General features: G+C 42.5%; 1 protein-coding gene across 5 annotated transcripts in view; it reads left to right on the top strand.

The window, feature by feature from the left end:
- The first annotated feature begins 382 nt into the window (after positions 1-382).
- The window catches only part of EIF2AK1 (eukaryotic translation initiation factor 2 alpha kinase 1), a 24,695-nt gene continuing 14,245 nt past the window's right edge, over positions 383-10,832 (top strand). For 2 of the 5 annotated variants that reach the window (XM_087816994.1, XM_087816993.1), the window contains exons 1-6: positions 383-500; positions 4,312-4,473; positions 6,883-7,016; positions 8,102-8,139; positions 9,310-9,409; positions 9,901-9,981. In XM_087816994.1, coding sequence (XP_087673120.1) covers positions 383-500; positions 4,312-4,473; positions 6,883-7,016; positions 8,102-8,139; positions 9,310-9,409; positions 9,901-9,981 — 633 coding nt within the window. Of the gene's footprint in view, positions 501-4,311; positions 4,474-6,640; positions 6,706-6,882; positions 7,017-8,101; positions 8,140-9,309; positions 9,410-9,900; positions 9,982-10,832 lie in introns of those variants that run through there. The other 3 variants (XM_016208802.2, XM_087816995.1, XM_016208803.2) reach the window with 3 other exon arrangements.

The raw sequence follows: 10,832 nt of genomic DNA, 5'->3' as shown, positions 1-10,832 counted from the left end.
CAAGAAGTAAACACTTGGGTTAGAATCTCTGCAGATACCAGATTCCTACAGAGGTTCCGCGTCTTGGCCTGAGATGCGAGCGCTCCGATTCATCTGAGGGGACTCAGGTCTCGAGGACACCGAGGAGGGGCGCCCGGGAGCGCAGGCCGGGTACCGGCGTGGTGGGTACCCGCCGGGCAGCCCCAGGACCAGCCCACCCGGACGCCAACGCCAGCCCGTCCTGTCTTCCGGAGGGGCGGGGCCCGCCCCCTGCAGAGGCGTCCGGGGCGGGACTTCCGCTCGCGAGGGGCTACTTCCGGATTCTTTGGCGATCGCTGCGGGAGCTGAGCGAGGGGCGCTGGGCCGGTGGGCGTGCTGGGCCGCGGCCCGCGCTGGGCCCGCAATGCTGGGGGGCAGCCCCGACGCCCCGGGGCGCGAGGCGGAGGGCGACGAGGAGGGTGCTCTTCCTGCGCCGCCTGCCATCGACTTCCCGACGGAGGGCCCGGACCCCAAGTATGACGGTGAGGGACCGGAGCGCCGCGGGGGCGCTCCCCGTGCCCCGACCGCTCCCCTCCTCAGGCGCGGCGCGGCGAGGTTCGCTCGGGGGCCCGGGCGAGTTCTGCCGGACCCGGGCCTGAGCGGCGGGCCGCAGGCGGGGCCGCTCGGGGAATGTAAACATTTACGGAAAGCAGCGCCCGCGACCCGCTCACCCGTTTGTTCCCGTTTCCGTGCTCGGTGCCCGCCGCGGGCTCGGGGCTTCCTCAGGCCTCCCCGGCTCCCGGGCCCCGTGGCCGCGTCAGGCGGCGCGCCGGGGCTTCGTCGGCTGCTAGGATGGGACTTTGCAGACCCTACGCGCCGAAGACTTGGGGAGTCGCCTTCGGTTTGTGGCTTCTCTTGTCTTGCTTCGCCGATAGGATAGCTGAGGACTCCCCATAGCGAGGCAGTGTGGGAAGCCTCCTCTTCGGTTAAACAAACAAACAAAAATGCCCAAGTTTTCTTGAGGCTTTTGGTTACTGGGCCATATGGTGCAAGGCTGCCAAGTTCTCCAACAACGTAAGGCGAGAGGTGCTTAGAACATTGACCCTAACCAGCCCGCAGTACCCAGTAGTGTAATGAAAGTGCAAAAAAGAAAGTGCAGTGGGCTCTAATTGCAACCAGCTGTTTTGGCAATTTATTTTACTTTTAAATTTTTATTGATTGCTTGATTTTAGGTGGGGGGGGGAAGAGAAACATCGGTGTGTTGTTCCACCCATTTATGCATTCATTGGTTGATTCTTATATGTGCTCTGACCAGGAATTGAACCCTCAACCTTGGCCTATGGGGATGCGCTTTAACCCACTGAGTTTTCCGGCCAGGGCTCAGGCATCTTTAAAAGTTAAGTTTTGCTGTCGAGAATGAATGCATCGAACTGTGTGGTCGTTTGAATAGGAGGATTATAGAGGATACACATTGGGTTGAAGCACATGACCGCTGTTAACAGGTTAAAATAAATTCGAAGGTGCCAGCCGTGTTGAAAAGCTTTCAGTTCCTTAAGTTCTTTGATTTTTCATCCTTAATACCACCTGTAATTCCTGATTCCAAAGGGAAACAAAAGCAGACTGTGGTGGCCGTTTGCAGAGGACAGTTGTAAGGCAGCTATTTTGCAGTGGACAAATGGATTATTCCCGTTTATAAGGTGGTATATTAGAGCAGCTCCGTAATACATAGGGTGACGTCATAGAAAAAGGCTATAAATAGGCAAGCCTTGCCTTTTCTGTAATGTTGTGATAAGGTTTTCTGCAGACTGAAGATTATTCTTGAAGGGCGTGATCTTAGATTAGCGTCTAAAAATTTCCTTCTCTTAGGTTATTAGTAATACTGTTGTGTTTACATATTGCCTTTTCTTCCAAAGAGGCCCAGAAGGTCCAGGCATAATTTGTCTTTTTAGGTGAAAAGTAAGGTCTGTGTAAAACGTGGTTTCGTTTGTAGTAGATGTAAAACAGGATAGTTAAATGGCTTCTTGGAGGTCTTCTGTCTGATGTGAGGTCACTCCGCCAGTGCATGGTAGACTCAGAAAATTCAAGACCTAGGTGTCATTCTAAAACTGCGCTGTGCAGGAGTTTATTATGTGGGAATTCTAGATCCAGCATCAGCCTCTGATCAAAGTGACTGCCATTGGTTTTTCCCCTCCTGTATTAAAAGGAGGGCCAACAGTAAGCCCATTGTCAGACTCATTCATTTTTCTCCTTTCACCTGACACGAGTTTTCCAGAATTTTACCTCGAATTAATCCTTCAGGTTCCTCTTTCACTTAATTATGGGTCAGACTTCCCTGAGGAGGTTGCATTAGGTGATCCTGTTCGTGTTTGTCTCCTCCCCTTCTACGTGGCAGAAACCTGCTTCTTTGACTTGATAATGGATTATTTACGATTGTCTTTCTAGAAACCATTGTTTCTAACAGCTGCATAGTTTTCTGTTATATGTATATAACATACCTAACAATTGTGCATATTCTAAACAGTGTTATGCTGAACATCTTGTACATACATATCTGTTCTGCGCTGTGAAGTTATTTCCTTGGTGTATATTTCCGAATGTAGAAGTGCTGGGTCAGAGTTTTGCACATTTAAATTTTAGGATGTATTGCCAAAGGTTGCAAACACTTTTACCCCCTTGGGTTTGAAATGTCAGCTTTTTGTGCCCATAACAATACCAGGTATTCCAGACTTTGAATAGTTTCCAATATGATGACAAAGTCTGTACCATAGTTATTGTCATATGTTTATCATTAGTTACTAGTTATGTTGAAGCGATTTGGATTTTAATTGTGCTTCATTTTTAGTAACTTGTAAGAGCTCTAAAATTTTATTACCTTTCCTTTTTCTTGTCATGTGTGGTACAGATATATGTAATCTATCCGAATTTGTGATTTATATTTTATTTTTTAAATTTTATTTATTTATTTATTTATTTATTGAGAAACAAAGAGAAACATCAATTTATACATTCATTGGTTGATTCTTGTACATGTCCTGACCGGAGATCGAACCCACAACCTTGTAGTATCAGGACAACGCTCTAACCAACTGAGCTACCTGGCCAAGCTCTGTGATTTATATTTTAACTTTAAGATGCTTTTTTTTTTTCTTTCCTGTACTCAGACAAGTATTCATTTAAAATAAATAGCACACTTGCATACATGCAGGTCTATTTTGGCCACCTGTATATAGATAAGAGGAAATTGGTGAATGAAATCTGGATTTGAAAACTTTGGCTTCTCCAGGACTCTTGTAATTCATGAGGAGAGTGGAATGGAATATTTGAAATGGGGGCGATTTTAGCAGGTGTAGGAAATGGTCCCTGTTTCTGCAGGGCATTTCTCATTGAGTGAGCCAACAGCTACTGAGAATTTGAAGTGTCTCGTGTTTCCTCTAACAAGCTCTCTTACCAATTTCCACTCTCATTAACACCTCCTTCCTCCCATTCCTGGTGTTTTAAATCCTGGCCAGTCCATTTCTTTCTTGATGTCTCTGTGATGTATTCTTTCCTCCATGTTTCTGTCACTTAACCTCCTAAACCAGCTCATCCTAACTTTGTGTTGACTGTTGCATGTCTCCTTCCAGGCTACCTACTACTGTTGAGGACAGTTTTCTCAAGCGTTTTTTTCTTCATTGTGTTTTTGGCCTGTTCAATATGTATTAAACAAACAGTCAGTGAGAACTTACGACCTTCAGTTGGGTGCAGACTTGTCTGTCTGGTCTTGTGTAGTGGAAGGAGGAGGATCTTGGCAGTCAGTCCACTCTGCCTGCCTCCAGGTTCCTTGCCCTCGCCATGAGGTCGTAGGGTGGGAATGGTAACACCTCTTACTGCCCTACGGGAATTAAATGAGATGGTGCATGTGCTCAGAGTAGAGTTTTCACCTGCCCTTGCCCTTGCCCTTGCCCTTGCCCTTGCCCTTGCCCCTGCCCCTGCCCCTCTTCCAGACTTCTGTCTTATGCCCAGGCCGCCGCTGTCCTTGTGCCAGAAGGAAGCCATCCAAGCAGGAGGCATTCCTGCTTATTTGCTTGACCATTCATTTATTCCTTTCTTTCCACCTTTGCAGACATCATTACTGTCAAAACTCTCCCTTCCCCCAGTGGCATCTTTTTGCTAGTCTTCCACCTTCCAGAATTCAGCTCCAAACTCAATTGCAGAAAGTCTGCCTTGATTAACCCCATTCAGCTTAACTACTGTGTTGTTGTTTTTTAAATTTCCTTAAGTGTAAATAGTTTGTTTCCTTAATTATAATGGGCTGTTTTGTCATTCTGAGATATGTTTACCATTTATTACAACTTTTTCCTTTTTAATTTTTAGAGTCCGATGTTCCAGCAGAACTCCAGGTGTTAAAAGGACCACAGCAGCAGCCAACAACCTTCCCTTTTGCAGTTGCCAACCAACTGTTGCTGGTTTCTCTGCTGGAACACTTGAGCCATGTGCATGAACCGAACCCACTTCATTCCAGACAGGTGTTTAAATGTTAGTAAGAGTAAATTCATCTTGCTAAACAAAACTTGTAAAAGTACTGTGGTATTTGATGCTGTGGGTCTGAGAAGCAGCGGGTATATAAAAATTTGTAATAAGTATTAGTAGTTTATATTTCTTAAATTCACTTTATATTTTGCTTTGGGTAATTTCTTATAAATATAATTACTAGGGGCCCCAAAAGATTAATAATCATAAAATTTTGCCTATTTTAATAAATAAAAGATCATTCTTTTGTATCTATAGCATGGTAGTTCATATAATGTGTGAAGCTTTCTTATGGTTTAGACTGTGAGGAGGTAAATGAAAATCACATATATTCATTCTGAACCAGTTCTTGACCAGAGCATTGGAGCAGCAGTGTTTTGTGTTGTTGAATAAGAAACTTTTCCTCTACACACTAAATACTTTTAACACCAAATATGTGGGTTTATTTTCCTGCACTGACCTGTTCTCTGACACTAGCTGGGTGTCCTATAATTCAATACTGACACAGTCTATGTGGATTTGGTGTTGGATCCCACAGTTAAGGGCTCAGTCCCACAAGACTGACCTTATTTCAGATGCCAGTTGCAAGTAGTGGGTCTCCAGGGCCCTTAGGTTACTCACACTTGTGTCCAACTTGGATATTATAAGTTGGGATGATCACTATCCCACCTTCCCTCAGTTTTAATAATTTGTTATAATGGCTGACAGTACTCAGGGAGACACTTATGCTTATAGGTTTATTATATAATAAAGGATACGAGAACAGGTACAGATGGACAGATGAAGAGGCACACAGGGTGACGTCTAGGAGGGTCCCTTCCCCTTGGAGTTTGGGCACACCATCCTCCTGGCATGTGGATGTGTTTACCCAGGAGCTCTCAACCCTGTATTTTAGGTACTTAATGGAGGCTGCATCTGTTGGCATGACCTATTATGAACTCAATCTCCAGCCTCCTTCTCCAGGGAATTGGGGCTGGAGCTGAAAGTTCTAAGCTTCTAACCATGGCTTGGTCTTTCTGGTGACCAGCCCCTATCTTGAAGCTCTCCTGGGGACCTGGCCACCTCATTAGCATACAAAAAGATCCTCATCTCTCTGGAGATTCCAAGGGTCTCAGGAGCTTTTGAGTCTGGAACTGGGTCAAAGACCAGATATTAGGAGAAAAGCTGCTCCATTCACCCTGAGCACTTAGGATTACAAGAATTTTGGGAACTGTGTGCCAGGAACCAGAGATAGAGACGAAATATATTTCTTATACCACAGCTGTTGAAAATGTTTATTTTTATTTCTGCCATAATTACTTGTATGAGAAACTTAAGCACAAAAATGAGCAGAATTATTGAGTGTGCTGTTTGTGGTTCAGCTCGTTGACTGAGACCAGTGTGGCCTCGTTAATAGCTCCAACCACAGATTCTAAGGACCTTTTCTACCAAAAAAGTCTTTTCAAGTCTTGTTTGGTATTAGAAATCCTCAAATTTTTAGTGCCTTTTTGTGATCTTAGAATGTAATGATTTGCTTAAGGTAGACTATCATTTTGATGAACTCATGACACATGAAACATGGTGACTATTTGCACGGTGTATAATATGTGGTAGGGAGGTGGGTGTCCTTTAGGTTCCGAAGCATTGATAGCTGGAAATTACTATATTGGGCTCACCGTAGAAAAGCAGATTATAATGATTTTCGTGTAGTGATCTTGCTCCTAATTTAAGCAAATTTGAAAATCTTGCTGATTTTAAGATGTTTTTGAATTCCTTTTTAAATGTCTGTACTTTTAAATAGAGTCTATTGAAATGTTTTTGATGTGACTCAGTTAGTTGATAATCTGCATGCAAAGTTTTCTGTGCAGAAAGATATCCTCTATGGATCTTATTACTTGAATGAGTAAAGCCAAGCACGTCTGTAGAAACTTCTTCTGAGGAGCCTGGTATTGTGACTTCAGACTTGACTTTCCCCCTAGTATTTGGTCTGTATAAATATTGCATATGTGCCTTTTCTATGCTGGTTAAAGATATTCCATTATAGAGGACAATAATTAATACTCACTTTTGTTATTCATTCTGATCATTTATTTCCATTCCTGCCTTTATTCTTATTTCAGTGCCTGTCTGCAAAATGTAATATGTTTAAATATAGAAGACTACTGTAATTATATTTTTCTTGCCTTTTTTAAAGATGGAGCTTATTACTTTCCTGACCCACCAGGAATGGTCACCCAATGACTGCTCAGTGTTAGAGAGGTCAGTGTAGATGCTCCTGACCAGTGAGTGTGCCAGGTGTTCCTTTACTTTGCCCCAAGTTATAATGCATGTATAGACGTAATCTTTTTCTCGTAGAGGTTGTGTTCTTTATGCTGTGTACTCTTTAAATTGCTGTTTTATCGATCCTTTCCAATAGCTTGCCATGTTCTTTCCTAGTGCTTTGTCAGACCTTCATCAAAATGGGGCTGCTGTCGTCTTTCAGCTGCAGCGATGAGTTTAGCTCATTGAGGCTGCATCACAACAGAGCCATCACTCATTTAATGAGGTCAGCCAAGGAGAGAGTGCGTCAGGTAAGCACTAAGCTATGTGCTTGGTATGTGACAAAAATGGTTTGATGTCCAGAGGACTGTATTTTAAAGCATTATGAGATCCTGGTTATAATACAGGTTTATAAAAATGTTAACTTTAATTTATTTAACATTATTTGTGAGTGACTACTGTGTGTTAGACTCTCTGGTACGTGCTGGGGTTCAAGCTTTAAGCAAAATAGACAGAGAATCCCTGTCCTCAGGGAGCTTCCGTTGTGAAGAGAGGGCAATAAACAACGGAAAAATAAAACTGTAAAAATAAATGGGGATGGATGGTGGTGTTAAGGAAAAACGTAAAGCAGGGAAGGACTTAGAAAATAGGTGGCCAGGGAGAGCCTCACTGAGACTTATTTAAGTCAGGAGCTGAGGCTCAGAGGAGGAGCTGTGCAGATACCTAGAGGAAAAGCACTCCAGTTGAGGCACAGCAATTCCCCAGCAAGCAGTGTGCAAGGGGTGTGGGGAGCTGACAGGCAGCCATGTGTCTGGAGGGAAAGGGGAGCGTGGTGGGGGGCAAGAGGGCAGCGAGAGGGACGATGGAGTCAGGACAATGGAGTCGGATCTTGAGACCATGGCAGTATCTTTGGTTTTCACTCAGTAAAACAGGCAGCATTGCAGGATTTTGAGCAGAGTGACATCATCTGACTTCCGTTTTAATGGGATCAACTAGCTATTGTGTTGAGAATAGACTGAGGGAGGCCAAGGGCAGAAGCAGGTGAGAAGAGATGGTGTGGCTTGGAATGGGTGGTAGTGGAGATGTGAGAAGTGGTCAGTTTCTGCATCTTTTTGAAGGTAAAATCAGCATTATTTGTTTATGGCACTCCTTAGTACATTCTCAGTTTTGTCAGTGGATAGCAAGAATGTAGCTTTTTAAGTAGTGATCTTCTGGTTAAGAGAGAAATATTTTCAATTGTAAACTTTTAGGTAATGTTGAAAAAGCCATTGAGGTTTTTTTTTGTTTTTTTTTTAATATTATGTAAGCACTTGGGACTATTAATAAGGCATTGAATTTTGATTTCTTATTCCATGAAATTGTCAAAATTCTTTTAAAAATAATTTTTTGATTTTAGGATCCTTGTGAGGATAATTCTCATATCCAGAAGATCAGGTCTGTATTAAATACTTTTGTGATTATGTAAATATTAAACTATCAAGTCAGGATTAAGAATTAATCCTGAATTAATCAGAAATTAGCTTTGAGTTAAAAGATACTAGTTAGTATAGTATTTATGAAAACTAAAAACTTTGTTCTCAGCAATTTTATTTTTTAATCCTCACCTGAGGATATTTTTTCCATTGCTTTTCAGAGAGAGTGGCGGAAGAGAGTCACACACACTTTGGTTGCTTCCCGAACATGCCCCTTTGGGCTGAGCCTGCACTCGAGGTACATGCCCTTGGCCAGAATCGAACCCCAGACCCTTCAGCCCAAGGGCCGACACTCTAACCACCGAGCAAAACCAGCTCGGGCTGTTCTCAGCAATTAATTACTGCTCCAAGATTTGTTTTACTTCTCACTTCCCTCCTTTAAATAATAAAGAAAAAATTTTTTTGTTTTTTGCTTTTCAAAAAAATTTTCTTCCAATTTGATACCCTGCTCTCCTCCTTCACTGTGGATTCCATAAGCCCCGCTGTTAATTCACTGTGCTCATATCCAGGCTCTGTTGGGAAAACCATTGCATTTGTTTATATTTCAGAAATGTTAGTTTAAAATCTGTAACTTGCCTGGCTGGTGTGGTTCAGTGGTTGAGCATCAACCTATGAACCAGGAGATCCCGGTTCGATTCCTGGTCGGGGCACGTGTCGGGGTTTCAGGCTCGATCCCCAGTTGGGGACGTACAGGAGGCAGCCAATCAATGACTCGCTCATCATTGATGTTTTTATCTCTCTCTGCCCCTCAGGCTCTCTGAAATCAGTAAAGACAAAAAAAATAAAATAAAATCTGTAACTTGCCTGAATCATTAAGAAATTTAAGTGACTTCATTATGGAGAGCCGCTAATCAACTTCTGCCTATTAGTCATTGAATACTAATTACTGGTAAAATACTTAAAATTAGATTAATGATCCCCTTGCTATCTTTATCACTGTCAATTTGCTTAGCAAATGTTTTTCTTCATAGAGAATGAAAAATTTCATTTCGGCTCATCCTTTGCAAATCACCATGTAAGTTCAGTGATGAACAGTTAGTAGGCTAGTAGCAGTATAGGAACAGGAACTGCCCTCGGACATTCTGATGCTCTCCTGCTTTAATATTGGCTGATGGTTTGTTTTAACTTTCAGATCAAGGGAAGTCGCCTTTGAAGCACAGACTTCACGTTACTTAAATGAGTTTGAAGAGCTTACCATCTTAGGAAAGGGTGGATATGGAAGAGTATACAAGGTGGTTTTCCACATATCCTTTTTGACCTATTGCTCTAAATAAATGTATTTTGAGAAGTTGTTTTCATTATTTAAAGTACACAAAGGAAAATTCCTTGAAATCATGTACATTTACTTTTCAGTAAGATTTGTCATTTCCTGGGAAGTGGGCAGGTTTTCATTTTTTCCTAACCACGTTGGTGGTTTAAGTGGATTCTGGAAACTTTGGGTTTTTGTTCTATAGTTATTTGAAATGATTACTGACAAGAATTGTTCTGCTGCATTTTGGGCTTTACAGAGCCCTTTGCCAACATTGCCTGGAGCCTCTAGGAGTTGGTCCGTCAGTGCGGTTGGAAAGTTTCTAGTCTGCTGACTTCCCTGGCCATAGTAAAGAGGACACCTGTCTTTAGCCTAATTTTATCTCTGCTTAGTTTGGATTATGTAGGTTCGGGTTAAAATAACTTTTTATCTGGTTGAAATTTAATGGCACAATATACTTTTTCTCCTTTTTAGGTCAGGAATAAATTAGATGGCCAGTATTATGCGATTAAGAAAATCCTGATTAAGGGTGCAACTAAGACAGATTGCATGAAGGTAAGATTTTCAAAATGTTTTTGTTTTGAATAATGGAGTATTTAAGTTTTTTTGAAAGAGTTGTATGTATGTGTGAGTGTGTGCGCGCGTGTGTTTTGTATTTGACAAATACTAGGTGGTATGGATTGCCAGTTTACTAAGAATGGGTTACAGTAACATAAACATCAAAACTAAATTTTATTTGACTTAATTTTTTAAAATTTAATATATCTTTATTGATTTCAGAGAGAGGAAAGGAGAGGGAGAGAGAGAGAAACATCAATGATGAGAGTCATTGATTGGCTGCCTCCTGCATGCCCCCAACTGGAGATCGAGCCCACAACGCGGGCATGTGCCCTGACCAGGAATTGAACCTCAGTCTCCTGGATCCTAGGTCTGTGCTCAGTGGTTGAGCCATGCCCGGCCAGGCTATTTGACTTAATTTTTTATAGGCATTTCAAATTAGCCACATTACAGGGTCATTGCTGGGGAAATTAATTTTTTAAATTAAATTATTTAGGTATAATACAGCTTGTTATGAAAAAATATGAGCTCAGTCCAGGTCCCAGTCTTCTCCCTGACATGCTGTGTGGTCTTGGGCAAATGACCTAGTCCTCTAAGCCACTTCTGTCTTCTGCCCTTGAAATAGTGGTGACAGCATGACTTTACCTTGGGGACTGGACCTCTTTTTTTTTTTAAGTATCTTTATTGATTTCAGAGAGAGGAAGGGAGAGGGAGAGAGAGAGATAGAAACTAGAAACATCAATGATGAGAGAGTAATTGATTGGCTGCAGCCTGCAACCTGGGCATGTCCCCCGACTGGGAATCGAACCCCGATCTCCTGAATCCTAGGTCAGTGCTCAACTGCTGAG

Source organism: Miniopterus natalensis, chromosome 4, assembly GCF_054644295.1.
Source record: "Miniopterus natalensis isolate mMinNat1 chromosome 4, mMinNat1.hap1, whole genome shotgun sequence".
Lineage (NCBI taxonomy): Eukaryota > Metazoa > Chordata > Mammalia > Chiroptera > Miniopteridae > Miniopterus > Miniopterus natalensis.
The sequence above is the reverse complement of the archived record's forward strand: the minus strand, read 5'-3'. Positions and strand labels throughout refer to the sequence as shown.